General features: G+C 40.3%; 1 protein-coding gene across 4 annotated transcripts in view; it reads left to right on the top strand.

The window, feature by feature from the left end:
* Positions 1-14276, top strand: part of BMPR1B (bone morphogenetic protein receptor type 1B) — a 158243-nt gene extending 143967 nt beyond the window's left edge. For all 4 annotated transcript variants that reach the window (XM_054066081.1, XM_054066080.1, XM_054066078.1 and 1 more), the window contains 5 exons: positions 3368-3560; positions 3986-4283; positions 6588-6763; positions 8136-8266; positions 10444-14276. In XM_054066081.1, coding sequence (XP_053922056.1) covers positions 3368-3560; positions 3986-4283; positions 6588-6763; positions 8136-8266; positions 10444-10569 — 924 coding nt within the window. In that variant the 3' untranslated portion in view covers positions 10570-14276. The remainder of the gene's footprint in view (positions 1-3367; positions 3561-3985; positions 4284-6587; positions 6764-8135; positions 8267-10443) is intronic.
* Positions 14277-14916: the final 640 nt, after the last annotated feature.

A 14916-nucleotide genomic window follows, 5' to 3' on the forward strand; every position in this document is an offset into this window, starting at 1 on the left:
CAGTGTAAATAATTCAAATGAAGACTTCATTCAGAATGCTTATGAAATCAGTTAATCCTACAGTTTTGATTAACCGATTTGTTTTAGAAATTGTAATCAGTTTATGATTCAAGAAAGGGCTAAATTCCTTAAAATAAAATAAATTGTTCATAGGAAATTGTTTGACCGGTTGAAACCAGGTTAAGGCCCTTCACATAGTATTCTGCCGCCTGAAAACCCATAACAGAAATGTGTTTTTCATTTTCTTAATGTAATTTAATAAGGAACTTTTCATCATTAAGTATTGTAATTCCATGTACTTCATGATGCCATTACATATATTTACACAAATTAAGTTATTTGATATAACTGCATTATTGTTCAGGATGCATTTTTAAAACGGGCAGAATAGAAAGCAACACTGCTAAAATGACATTACAAAAAGTTACAGCAAAATTCCAATGTAATATAACTATTGTTCAGTCACTGAGAGCATAAAAGAGAATAAATCAATTTTAAAAATTAAGGCTAATCTCTTTTCTGGGCATTCACTGATGTTAATAAAAATAACGGTACCAAAGCCATCATCTTGGAAGTCTAATAACACATTGCAGGGCTTTAAAAATGGAATTCTGTTTAAATGACAAAGAAAGAAAGCTGGGACTTTTGAAATAGATTTGCTGTATGTTTTTCTTCTCTACATTGTCAAATGTTAAAACCAGTATATTAATTGCAAAATAAATTATAATAGGACTTACATAAGAGGTTCTGAATTCTTGGACATGCATTCATGTTGCAGTAGTATTGTGGCAGTCCTGCTTTGCATTACCGAACCGGTGGTTTCCACTGGAAAACTCCCAGAGATAAAAGAGGAAACAAATTATTTTAAAACCAAGTTTTGATCCTTTTTGTCAGCCAGGACTGCGAGAAAAAAAAGTATTAGGGATTACATAAAATACATATGATTTCCTAGTGATTCAAACAGTGCACACTTGCTACGATAAACTGCTTGAAATTTGTATATGGGTGGTGGTAAAACCGAGAGATCTCAAACTTGCTCTTGCCTAGATTTTGCCAGTTGCTTGGGCCAGATGAAAAACTCTTTGCATTGGAAACTATAAAGTTATTTTCTTTCCAAATCTTGTAAAATCCTACCAAACTAAAAATCGTTAGCTGTGTATCCAGCCAGCAATACTGAAGCACAAGTGGGTGACATTTTAATGTCTTATTATGGACAGGACAGGCTGAATAACCATGAAAACCAGAAGGTTTTTTTGCAGCATCTACTTGAGTTGTTCTTAGTGAACTTTTAGAAATATGTGGTCTACAGACATGCTCCAGTCCTATGGGAATATGTTAGCCTCTATTTGTCCAAGATGTTTTGTACTCTTAAAAGCTTGTTGAATGTAGAACCAATTCATCTTCTATGTGAGATCTTTCATCTTTATGAAGGGCATCTGTGCAGTGCTGCCAACTACATTGATCTGCTACAGCTACACAAATGGTTTGTCTTTGGCATCAGTTCACAATACAGCCACTGATGAAGCTGGTATTTCTGGAACACTAGAAGGGGCGGATTTAAAGCTGTACTTTCACATCTTTGGGAAAAAAGTCTTACTTTTTGTTTCTAGGTAATGATATTTGTTAAAATTAGTGTAGGCACATGAGTTCTAACCGTAGTGCCTGAGGTCCTAATGTTAAATTTATATTTTGATGTTATGAGGCATGATATTTTCAAGGAAAGTGATAGGAAGCTACTGTCAGTAGTTTTGCTAGTTTTGGAGCTCTGAAATGCTTTTGGCACTTATGAGCCCCAAACTTGAGTCTCAATGGCACTGAGTATGTAACAAACACCCTCACGTCTCTGGCCTGGAAAGGCGCACACTCTCCTGGGAGAAAAACTGGTTGGATGGCTGGGCCCAAAGACTTGTGGTAAACGGAGTTAAGTCCAGCTGAGACCGGTCATAAGTGGTGTCCCCCAGGTCTAAGTGCTGGGTCCAGCCCTGTTCAATGTTTTTATCAATGACCTGGATGAGGGGATTGAATGCACCCTTAGTGAGTATGCAGAGGACACTAAGCTGGGTGGAGGTGTTGATCTGCTGGAAGGTAGGGAGGCTCTGCAAAGGGATCTGAACAGGCTGGACCGCTGGGCTGAGACCAATGGCATGAGGTTTAACAAGGTCAAATGCCGGGTCCTGCACTTGGGGCACAACAACCCTGTGCAGTGCTACAGACTGAAGAAAGAGTGGCTAGAAAGCTGCCTGGAGGAGAAGGACCTGAGGGTCTTGGTTGACAGCCGACTGAACATGAGCCAGTAGTGTGTCCAGGTGGCCAAGAAGACCAATGGCATCTTGGCCTGTATTAGAAACGGTGTGACCAGCAGGTCCAGGGAGGTTATTCTCCCTCTGTACTTGGCACCGGTGAGACCACACCTTGAATCCTGCATTCAGTTCTAAGCCCCTCACTCCAAGAAGGATGTTGAGGCTCTGGAGCGTGTCCAGAGAAGAGCAACGAAGCTGGTGAAGGGGCTGGAGAACAAGTCTTAGGAGGAGCGGCTGAGAGAGCTGGGGTTGTTTAGCCTGGAGAAGAGGAGGCTGAGGGGAGATCTCATTGCTTTCTACAACTACCTGAAAGGAGGTTGTGTAGAGGAGGGCTCTGGCCTCTTCTCCCAAGTGACAGGGGACAGGGCAAGGGGGAATGGCCTCAAGCTCTGCCAGGGGAGGTTCAGGCTAGACATCAGAAAAAAATTTTTCATGGAAAGGCTCATTGGACACTGGAACAGGCTGTCCACGGAGTGGGTGGAGTCCCCATCCCTGGAGGTATTTTAAAAACGGGTGGATGAGATAGTCAGGGGCATGGTTTGGTGTTTGATAGGAATCGTTGAACTCTATGATCCTGGAGGTCTTTTCCAACCTAGTGATTCTGTGATTCTATGATTTTAATTAAAGATGTGTTACCTACCCCTTTGGAATTTGGGTTGGGTTGAGGTGACCAAGAGTGTTTACTGTCAAAGCTTTTCCAAAAAACAAAAGAATTTCTATGAAGTGGCAACCTCCCCACAGGAAAATAAGAATTTCAAGGTTAGTAGTGAAACAATTCCTTCATACCGACTAATTTGCTTTCTTGCGAGGCCATGGTACATTTTGGGAATGAACGGAGAGTCTTCTTTATTGTGACGGGAATGGCCTCACCGGCACTGCATCAGGGGGAAAAAACAGAGTGTCTGCATTGTGGAGCTTTGCTGAAATCCATGTCTCAGTGGCTGTGTATTTCTCCTTTCCCCTGGGCTTGCTGGAAAGGAAGGAGATACAGGAGGGAGGGGGATGCAGAAAATTTCTGCGACGCAAGCTGTATCTAAGCTGTAACTCTCTGTCTTGGTATTTCACAGGTTCAAAGGACCATCGCAAAACAGATTCAGATGGTAAAGCAGATTGGAAAAGGTCGCTATGGAGAAGTCTGGATGGGAAAGTGGCGTGGCGAAAAGGTAGCTGTGAAAGTGTTTTTTACCACAGAGGAGGCCAGCTGGTTCAGAGAAACAGAAATCTACCAGACTGTGCTGATGAGGCATGAAAATATTCTCGGTGAGCAAAATTAAAGATCATTATTTGATAGTGTGCAGGTTTCTTAAGTTTAATAATTTTGTATTTGCTCTTGTCTGATGCCCTTTCCTATGTGCTTTGTTACCTGCTGGGCTTTGCAATTAGCCACCCAGCACTTTTCAAAAGAAAGATGTTTCTGGGATTATTGAAACATAAATAAAAGTTTAAAAATAATGGGATTTGAGGGCTGTTACTCCAAACACCACACATCTTTCTGCCACCTGTGTTTCCATATCTCAGTTTTCTGAAAATATGTTAAAGGCTAGAGGTGAGGCATCACTGCATGGAAGTAAAAGAAATTAAATGTGTTATTAAAATAAAGCTATTGAAGTGACTGAGAGTCCAGTGTTCTGAGTAGTCAAAAGAAGTCCTGAGAATTATTAAGTTGAAAATCTTTTTTTTTTCAGGTTTCATTGCTGCAGACATTAAAGGTACAGGATCTTGGACCCAGCTGTATCTCATCACGGATTACCATGAAAATGGCTCACTTTATGATTATCTGAAATCTACTACCTTGGATACAAAAGCCATGCTAAAACTGGCTTATTCCTCTGTCAGTGGCTTGTGCCACCTGCACACTGAGATCTTCAGTACTCAGGGCAAACCTGCTATTGCCCACCGTGACCTAAAAAGTAAAAATATCCTGGTGAAAAAGAATGGCACCTGCTGTATAGCAGATTTGGGCTTGGCTGTTAAATTTATCAGGTGAGTAGAAGCGAGGATGGTAGGGAAGGTTGGTAAATCAGACACAAATGCTCGTTAACTGAGCAACCTGTAAGCACCTGCAGTGTATTTGCATACCTTTCAAGCTGTGCTCATCTGTTTGCGAGGCTACCTGTATAGGTCTCATAAACACATAATGCAGGTGCATAAATAATAGCTTTTTAATTATTGAACACATTGGTTGCATTTGCATAAAGGTTCAGTTTTCATCACTTTGCCCTCAATAGCAACCTGGGTATTGATACCACATGCTAAAAGGATATAGCACTACCAGGTTAAATCATGTCCATAAACCTGTCACTGAAGCTTTCAGCTTATCTGATCCCAAGATAATTCACTCACAACTCATAGAGAATAATACTAATCATTTGTACAAGTTACTGATTGGGATTTATTGAAAATCGCCCCTTTTGGGCTGTCTTTTGTTTCATTTCCTACAAATCAAATTGCTGAAGTCCAGATTTGATTTTTGAAATGGCTTTTAAATTTGATTTAAAAAAAACGACTTAGAAAGAGCAGACAAGTATGACTTACGCACTCCTGGGATTCGTAAAGGAGTCATCTCTGTCTGACAGCTCCGTTGAAAAGGAACTTGAGCTCTCAGCACTGGTCCTGATGGTGGAGATGTGTGTTATGAAGTCTCTGATTTTTCTGTGCACAGAAATGTCACCGTGGACTGAAGGTTTCAATTTCAGAGGTCAGCTTTGAAACCTTGGGCTCCCAGAAGTATCAAAGATAAAAAAAAAAAAAATAAGTATTCTATACAAATCTTGAACTGAAATTATTCAGAGTGTAAGGAAAGGCAGTTTTTATGTGGGCTTCTCACCATTCACATATCTACCAGGTTTCTTGGTGAGGCTTTTCCTTTATGAACCTGTATGAACCTGACCTTTCTTTAGGAGATAAGAAAGGAGTATTTTTGCTTTGAGGAAGGGCAGCCCAGAAAACAACTTGGAAATAAACTATTTGCTCTAAATGTTTCAAGGAAGAAATTTACCCTTTGCAGGTATGCTTTGCCTTACGTGTACAGAGCAGCACACTGCTTAGCTGTGAATCGAGAAGAACTAGGGCCACCGAGTGCTGCCGTGAAAGAAGATGTAATATATATTTGTCACAGTCCGAATGAAATTTACATTACATACTCGACTTGTTTTCATTCTCAATCCTTCCGTAGACAGCATTTCTCAGGCAATAACCAGGAACAGAACAAAGTCATTAAAAGGGGTGTGCTGTGCTGAAGCTAAGGAGTTTAGTAAAGTTCTCTGCATTTCTCATTTTATTTGAAATATTGCAAGACAGTGCAGGTCCCCAGATTTATATTATGTTCTTGGAGGTATACAGAAATGCCACCAGCATACGTCTGATTTAATGACTGTGTAGGTGACTCAGGCTCAGCTGGTTTTTTGCGTCATTTTCCTAACTGTAGGTGAAGAAAATCACTGTAAGTTAAGAAAATTATAAAAGGAATTGTGTAATTATTCTGTGAGATTTTGCTCTATCCATCACATTTAAAATATTTATGATTTGAGGGTGGAGAAAAGGAAACAGACCTTTTTCAGCAAACCACAATGTGTGCTATATAATAAAATTTAAAAGACATTAAAACTGATCCAGTTGAATCTGAGTTAAAAAGAAAAAAAACATAAATCCAGTCACAAAATAAATGGGAATTTGCTTCCCATTAGATATACGTTGTCTCTTCTGGGCAATGTGTGAGGTGTGACACATTTGGCTAGGGTTTTTTTCCGCATTTACATCTCTGTGTTTCCGCATCTTGATGTGTAAAGGTTGGGAGAGATCAGACATAATGCATGCAGAAAAAATAGACTCATCTTCCTTGCAGATCTGATTTGCTACAGCTAAGTGATACTGCCCCAGCTATTTAGTGTCCTCTATTAATTGCTAAGACTAAAGCATTAGGTGGTGGAGTATGTTAAGAAAGCAGCATTTAATGAAGGTTTGATTGTTATCACTATCATTAGAGCTCAAGCTAATGCTAATGAAATCTCACAAATGGTACAGCATCCCTGCTGAGTATTATCTCCATCGTAGTTCTGCATTTGAATGCTTAACATAGCCTCAGGCAGGTCAGCCTTTTAAGAAGGGTTGCCTTCACACTAAGAAGCTTTCCTTGTAAGAATTGCTCCATTAAGATTATACATTACTTTTGACCTTGTTTGAGAGTGGATGTGGTGTGAATTTACTACTTCTCCCATCTAACTTGCTTTCTTTTCAAGTGACTGTATTGCATGTTTGATGCTCTTTTTTTCCCCCCACTTCTTTTAGTGATACAAACGAGGTAGACATACCTTCAAATACCCGTGTAGGAACAAAACGCTATATGCCTCCTGAGGTGCTGGATGAAAGCTTGAACAGAAATCACTTTCAATCCTACATCATGGCTGATATGTACAGTTTTGGACTCATCCTTTGGGAGATAGCAAGAAGATGTGTTTCAGGAGGTAAAGAGCCGGGAGATCACTTTTAATTGTGTCAATGGACCCCATTTATAACCAAAATCTTCCATTACATCCTTTTCTCTGGGTAATTGTTTTTACTGCAGTAATCAAATGTGGATAAACCATACAGGTAACTCTCTTAATATCTGTTCTGTTCTTGAAAGTTATTTTAAAGCATTAGTCAGTGCTATTTCAACAGCAAAGACTTTGTAATGGCCGGTTTGAAGGCAGAGGATACCTGCATTGAAGAAGGAATAAGGAACCCATTTGGAGGCCTTTTCCAATGGCAACATTTTTTTTTCTGAACTAGGGGTATTCAGCTATTTTTGCAGAAAGAAAATAGTGATTTCTTTGTTTTGTTGGAGTTAAATAGACTGAGGAGGACAAACAATTTTGAATTATGCTATGCCACTATTTAAATAAATAATTTCTTTACCAAATGAGTAAAAATACCCAGAGAGAAGTGACAGTCATTACGTCGTCATCATACCAGTGATGTGCTTCATTTCCATCTGATATCAGGCATTCAGGTGTGAGGACAGCAAAGATAAAACAATGTGGCCAGCTGCAGACTCAGGGCATAGATCCGTGCTTGTATGTATAGGCTGTGTGTGCTATCTTCAGGCGGATCTCAGTGTAGTGCAGGAATGATGGGTGTTATTACTTCTATTTTGCCACTGAGGAAAGTTAAATGCAGAGAAACGACTTCGCAGCAGTTACATGCCAGACGAGTGAGAGTAGAGCATGTCTCTCTTGAGTCTACCTAAATTAAACCTGACTTTATGGGTCTTTAAAACCTGCGGGGTTGTGCTGAATGCTTATTCCATGCTTACCCTGGATGAGCTAAATTTCACTGATAAGCAATGTGATCCCTGTATTTACAAACTGGTAGAGTATATTGCAGTGATGTGATATAAAATCTGTAATGTTGTTGTCATTGTTGCTGTGCACAAGTAATGGTAACTTGCCGTGTTCTGAAAAGGCACAGAAATGCCCTTAATTTATGCCAGGTCTACTGATAAGAAGACCTAATTCAAAATTTATTCTTTGCTTTATTACTGTGATACAGACCCACTTGCTAACAAACAGTTCTGTCTGTGATAACCTACTGGTGATTGCTGGGCTGGACAGCAGCAGTAGAAAATGTCTCACTTAACAAGTAACTATGCTTTCGGCTTAAGATACCTGGTCAGTCTTTACACAATAATAATTGTGTTGGAGCTTGACTGTGAAATAAACTTCCAGGGCAGTGAAGTCCTTTTTAAGGATAAGTGCATCAAATTGTTAATATGATCACTCTGTTACCAAATAAGAGGGGAAGAGGGTAGTGGAAAGTGTCTTCTGCAAGTGACAGGCAACTAATTCCTTCTTTCAGGAATAGTTGAGGAGTACCAGCTTCCATACCATGACCTTGTGCCGAGCGACCCTTCATATGAGGATATGCGGGAGAGTGTGTGCATCAAGAGGCTACGCCCTTCGTTTCCCAACAGATGGAGCAGTGATGAGGTATCACTCCCCTTAAAATGCAGTCTGTGTTTTTAATAAGGTTGAGTGACTGAGTGAGAGAGATTTGACCCGATTCTCCATAATTTTGAGCGAGGAAGAGCTAGTGCCAGTCACAGTGTAACAGGGGTCAGGAAGGAGTATGGCCTTTTCAGATATCCCCACTGAAAGTATTCAAGAGTCCCAGGGGCCATAGCCTACAATATTTGCAAGCAGCTTTATAATGTGCTGTCTGCCAGATCCCACAGCGATAGGAGACTCTCTTAGTCTTCCTGTTTTCTCCTTGCACTCATTTTGTTTTGTGCTGCTACTATTAATAGTTTTAAATCAGTGGCAAGCCAAAAATTCTGACAGAAAAATTGTTTTGTAGTGTATAGTGTGGTGGCAGCATACTTGGTCTTCTGGCTGTAATATCAACATTTTCCTTTTCTCTTTTTTTTTAAAAAAAGAAGAAAATATCTCCTGTCTCTTTGAAATGACTTGAGCATACAACCTTACTCTGATCACAGGTGTGCAGGCTTGGAAACATGATTTTACCATGATTTTATGCTAACATTAGTGCAGAGTATTAAGTTTCAGCATTACCATGTTGAGGTGCAGTAGTGCAGACTACTGTAGCCAGGCTGCACCAAGAAGCACTGATCATTCACAGCTTTACATCTTCACATTTTAGCAATTAGAGCTACAGATGTGACCTTTCAAAGGAAACATAGGATCCAGAAAATACTTTCCAAAATGAAACAAGGAAGTGAGAGGATGTCACTCCGCCCTGAACTCTCCCTGCTAGTATCTGTAACAAAGAAAAGTTGTGCTTCTGGGATCAGAGATGAATGGTTGTGGTACTGCAGGCAAACCTGCAAACTGCTTTCAAGATGCTATGGAAGAGGGGTCGTTAATCATGTTAACTGATACAGTTTAATGCTGTAAAGTCTTCTACAGTCGAAGATGTCAGCTGCCATTTGGGAACAGCAGCATGTAAATGCATATTCTGCAGATAGGTGAAAGATTTAGGTGACATGGTGTATAAGCAATTTTGGAATGTGAGGGGAAAAAAAAACACCTGCCTTGGAGGGCTCAAGGAGTTGTGCAACAACCAATGTGGGAAGATCTAACCAAGAATTGCCTGCTACATCTTCTCCCTAATGAAATTGCTCTGAGCTTTCAGACCAGGAGTAGAAACACTGGAGGAAGCGCTGTTAGCATCAGTCCTGGGAAGGGGTTTTGTGTGGTGGTGCACAGTATGTGTTTGGTCTGCTACTACACATACTGAGGATTGGGAGGCTCCTTGAAATAACTAGTCTTGATTAATTGGTTAGCATCATCAGTAATCCCAGTTCAGGAGTTGTAGCAATGAGAGGCAAACTTGTTATTGCATAAAACCTGGTGTATCAGCAAAATGCATTTATAAAAATCTGCGTTAATCTGGAAAGTATTAGGTTGGTCTGGGCACTGCTGGTGGGTGTTCAGTGCCTTCAAAGGCCTGCACTGCTTATGAGCCTGGAGCCTCATGAAGATGGAGAACAGGCTGAATGGGACAGAAATCTTCTCTTCTCCTTTTGTAGCTGGCAGTGTAAATTCGTAGGCAGATGGGGTCACCACCAGGCTGCAGTGGCTTACAGGGTGCTTTTAAGTTTGGAAGAAGGTGGTAGAGACAGAGCAGCGATGGCGAAGTCAATGCTGAGATCCTGTCAGTTGCTGGGAGACAGAGGAGGGTCTGGCTATGTTTTGGAAGCAAGCAGGGGATGGAGCAGGACGGGGCAGAGCTGAGCAGGGGGATTGGCAGGGTCGGTGAAGCATTGTACTCAATGATCTTAAAGGTTTTTTCCAACCTAAACAATTGTATGATTCTGTGAATTAGTACAGCAAAGGGCTTACAGTACAAAGTTATTCTTGTGCAGGTCAGGCTAAGTGAGACCTTCTATGCGGGTTTGGGGATGAAGGAGGTGAGAAAAGTGCTTCAGCCAACTCTAGACTACAATTATAAAAGTAATTTCTATATTTTGAGAAATCTTTTTGATATACAGACGAGCTCTCGAAAAGCAAGACCAGCAAACATCTTGTCTTTTGTTTTGACTGGCCTTAGAAAAAGTCTTTCCCTTTAGTTTTTCAGCATTGCTGCCAACTGCAGTCTCCTCTTCCACTGACCCAGGTGGGACTTTCTCTCCCGTTTCTCTCTGCAGTGCCTACGGCAAATGGGGAAGCTGATGATGGAGTGCTGGGCTCACAACCCCGCCTCCCGGCTCACAGCCCTGCGGGTCAAGAAAACACTTGCCAAAATGTCAGAGTCGCAGGACATTAAACTTTGACTCAGCCAGAGGCAGTTCTCATGAAGGCCCATGGAAAGAGACTTTCTTGTGCAGGCAGAAGCCCAGAAGAGGTATCAAAAGTCTTCATTAATAAGTACCTTGAACGCAGCCATGCTGAAGAACAGCTGTAAATTTGTTTGCCAGCTTTAAGACACTATCCTTGGCAAAAATCAGCTGAATTTTGACATACAAGATTGGAAGAGGCTTGTCTGCCCTTGTTTACACAGGGAAATACAGTTTTAGTAACTGGTTTAAGATTATGCATGTTGCTTTCTGTGAAAGCCACATATTATTTTATTATTATTATTGTTATTATTATTATTTTGATTGTTTAAAAAGAAACTGCTTTAAATTTTATGAAAATAAAAGTTTTGGTTAGAAGTAAAAAAGATGTATATTGTTACATTAAAAAGCAAAATTGGAGGAAACTGTGCTGAAAATGAAAGCAAAGTGACTTTTTTCACTTATAAAGAGTTTATTGCACTCCACTATTCAAGAAAAAGGGAGAGTGAGTCAGTGCAGCTCTGAGGAGCTGTAATGGAAACCGTCTTAAAAGCTGCTTACCGTGGAGGTGACTTCCCCCTAGCCCTGCTTATGAGAGTGATTCTGATAGTATGGAGATGGAGCATGATTACATCCCTGCCATGGTTAGCGTGGGCATTCAGGTTTTTGTGGGTGGCCTGTCCCAGGAGAGGTCGAGCTTCATTAGGATAATCGGGAGCTTTATAAAACATGGTTCAGTGTGACATGTTTGAAGAAGCTCTTCATGTTTCCATAAATCTGGTGGGTATAAAACCAGGATGATAAACAAGTGCCCCTTTTCTTGGCTTTTTGTCTGTCTCTCTAGCCCCTCACTGCAAAATAAAGTAATTTGTGTGTGACTGGAAATGAAATACACATTCGGATCCGCTGGTGAATTTGAAACTGCTGTGACCTACATACACAACCACTGAGTAAGAGGAAGTTCCTTGTGAGAAATAATTATTAACTTACTCTTTCATCTGTGTAAAAGTGAGGTATCCATCTACAACCACAGCTGGGGAAAAAAATATAAACCTGTGTTCCCTTTTTTAAGGGAAAGTGAACAATCTCAGAAATTCCCATTTTTTGGGTGGCAGTCATTTTTCTTTAAGCATAAGGAGACCTGGTGCCTCCTGTCTACAGTAGGAAGCTGACAGGGAAGGAGTGTGGACTTGGGTGGGCAGTGTGAGCTGGGCACGGCAGCCAACAGCAGGCAAGTGCCTCCAGCTCTTCTCCTGCAGTGAAAAGCACCATAACCCGAACAATTCTGCTCAAGCTTCATATGCCTTACTCTTTTGGGCGGTTTTCCAGCAGCCTCCATGCCTCTAGAAGCCACCACATCATAGTGACAGGCTCTGGCACCAGGCTGGGGCTGTGGAGCATCATGATTCCCAGCAAGAGGAGCTCTTACGGGAGAAAAGCAACAGGAAAAGTATTTATTGTCTTTCCATTCCTCCTTTCTGGGGCTGCAGCAGTCACGCTGATGTTAATTCTACAGAAGGAGAAATTGGAGGTGAAATATTCCCTGTGAAGTATTTTCTTTGGCGAGATCTCTGTTCTTCATCGCATTATCAAAGCTGAGCTGTATGGGAGTCACCAGTTTACCATTCTTTACTCTTCTTTTATTTTTTAATTTTTTTTGCTTGACTGTGTCATGTTTCACTAGTGTTCAGTTTAGTTTTGAAGTAAGAGCCTTACAAATGCTCCTTTGATTATGCTAAGCTTGTTTCAGAACTGAAATAATTGCCATGCTCGATTTAGTCTCAGCATTTCTGTAATGCTTCTTTTATCCCATTTTGGACAAAACTGATGTATTTGTGGTAGGCAGGTGTATAATGGGGGTTTAGCTTCAATGCTCCCCAGAGGTATTTCTAGTTGGAAAAATTGCTATTTTATTCTTTCAGGCTAACAGAAAAATGTGCGGGTTCAAGAGAACCAGCAAGACCTCTGTGATTATAGGTGTCAAAAGGTTTAATCAGGATTTTTGTTAATTAGAGTGCTTTTCCTGTACTTAGAAATACCGAAGAATACAAAAAGAAAATCTCTGAGAGTTAATAGTACACCAAAGCCTGGCCCCAAGAGAGGCAATGCTGTTTTCCCCTGTCCTTAATAAACAGCGTGCTTGCGTGGCTCGGAGTGGAGTTTGTTCCTCTCCTTGGCTGCCTTGGTTTGAAGATTTGTAGCACAAAATGAGCAGGACAGTCCAGCCTCTCTTCATCTTTTGTTTTAGCGAATGGAGCCATGGGGTCACTGCTGTCACTCCATTCGCTTTCATGTCCTTTCATAAAAGTGAGCACAGCCCTGAGGAATTGGGGTTTCTCAGCTACAACGAAGCGGATGACACCCTTGACGGTGGCAGCGCTTGGGGCAGGCTCAGTTGATCCCACCTCTGAGCCCAGTCTCTGCAGGTCCTGGGGAAGCGGTCACGCAGCAGGGATGCTTCTTTCCTGCCATGTTTAGGTATGTTTCATGTCTACTTTTCTCAAGTAGTTCATTGGGTTTTATTTGGTTTTTTTTTTTTTTAATCATCATGACTCTCTATAAATGTTTTGGAGGGTGGTTTGCTGGCTGGTGGATGCAATGCCCGTGATGCCTCCAGCACTTGTCATCAGTGCGTTGCAAGAGAAAGGGCCAGTCACTGTTTTTTCTGAACAAGTCTTACTTTTTTGATTCATAAGAAAGGGTTCTAAAATACTGGTTGATAGGTTATGTAAAGTGTTTTCGTTCAATGTTCAAGTATATGTTGGCTTTTCATATATATATATAAAAATAAATATATATATATTCAATTGGGAGTCTGGAATAACTCCTGTATGTGGATTAAGAGTAAACTATTAGAGATGATAAAGCACTAAATGAAACATAATATTTATTTATGAAAAGGCATAAATGACAAATCACTGCAACGGTGCTATATAGGAAAATAAATATATATATATATGAGGAGACACACTCTGAGTAAGCAAAGGATCTGCAGTTGTTTTAACAAGTGCCTCCCCATTTTCTCCCAAAAGGCCAGATTTTGCCCTCAAATCTCCTACCTACTATAATTGATGTTTATTGTAAAGGGATATTCCTAAGGCCAGAAAACAGCCTAAGGCAAGTGTGGAAGTTGTTTGTTGAGCTGCTGTGACATTCCAGTTACTGCCTGCCTGGTTGATTTTCTGCAACACTCAAGATGTAATTATTATGGTTTTAACATGTACAGTGACTACAAGTTAGTATGTTTATTTTGCCAGGCATGGCCTTTTAATGTCATTTCCAGATTTTGGCAGTTTAACAGTGCCATGAGGGCTTGGAAGTCAGTGTTAAAGATAATTGTAGCTTCAGAGCCCACAGGTCTGGAAATCCAGTTTCCAAATGTAAATCACTGAAGGAAATTTGGATTAGTGACTTATTGGCATAGATAAGATGGCATAGGTAAGTGGGAGAATAAGAAAAAACAAAACCAAAAGGAAAAGATGCCATCTAGCAACTGCTATCCTTTCTCTAGCACAAAGTTATTTCTAGTAAAGAAACAGTTGAAAATGTAAAGACTAAGAAAGTAATTTGTGTTCTTTTTTGAGAACCAGTGCCTTATTAAACATGTAAACATGTAAATACTGTAATTACAAAACCTGGGGAACAAACTGTGTTATGTTGTATTTGTTCAAATTGTATATGGTTGTTTTAACATTCCCCCCAAATAAAATTGTTTCCATCTATCTATGAAAGAGATTGCTTTTAGTTCTATTTACTTTTCACATGCTTGAAAAGTACCTCTTTCTTGGTTCATTTGCCTGGCTAGATTATTTTCACTGTGCCTCATTTTATTTCTTTATTTTTAATACGATTTTTCCTCTGAGCAAACAAGTAAACAGCAAGATGTTGCATATGTTTTCACTGGCATAAAAAAGCATCACCCCTATTCACAACTCAGTGAGCAAAGAAAGAGTAATTAAAATAGTGTTATCACTAATAGAGTAGTCACTTGCATTTTATGGCTGATTATGTAAATATGTAGAAATGTGGCATTTGCATAATTATTCTGTGAGGCCCTCCCTTTCCTTTCTTTCCCTCACATATTTATGAATTGCGACTATTATTTTCAATAGCACTAGAGGCACAGGGGTAATCTGTGCACAGACTGAAATCTCCAGCCCCATACTTCAGAAGAAAAAAAGTTGCAGCCTACATACTCAACATCAGCTGAAATGTGGCATTACTTAATGCTGAGAGACATTGGATCATATGTATCTCTACATATAGAGAGACATTTGAATGTATTTGTATTTACAGCCTGAGCTCTTTTCTCGTTCTGCAGTGCCATATTGATGAATGCAGCAT

This window comes from Cuculus canorus, chromosome 4, assembly GCF_017976375.1.
Source record: "Cuculus canorus isolate bCucCan1 chromosome 4, bCucCan1.pri, whole genome shotgun sequence".
Classification (NCBI taxonomy): domain Eukaryota; kingdom Metazoa; phylum Chordata; class Aves; order Cuculiformes; family Cuculidae; genus Cuculus; species Cuculus canorus.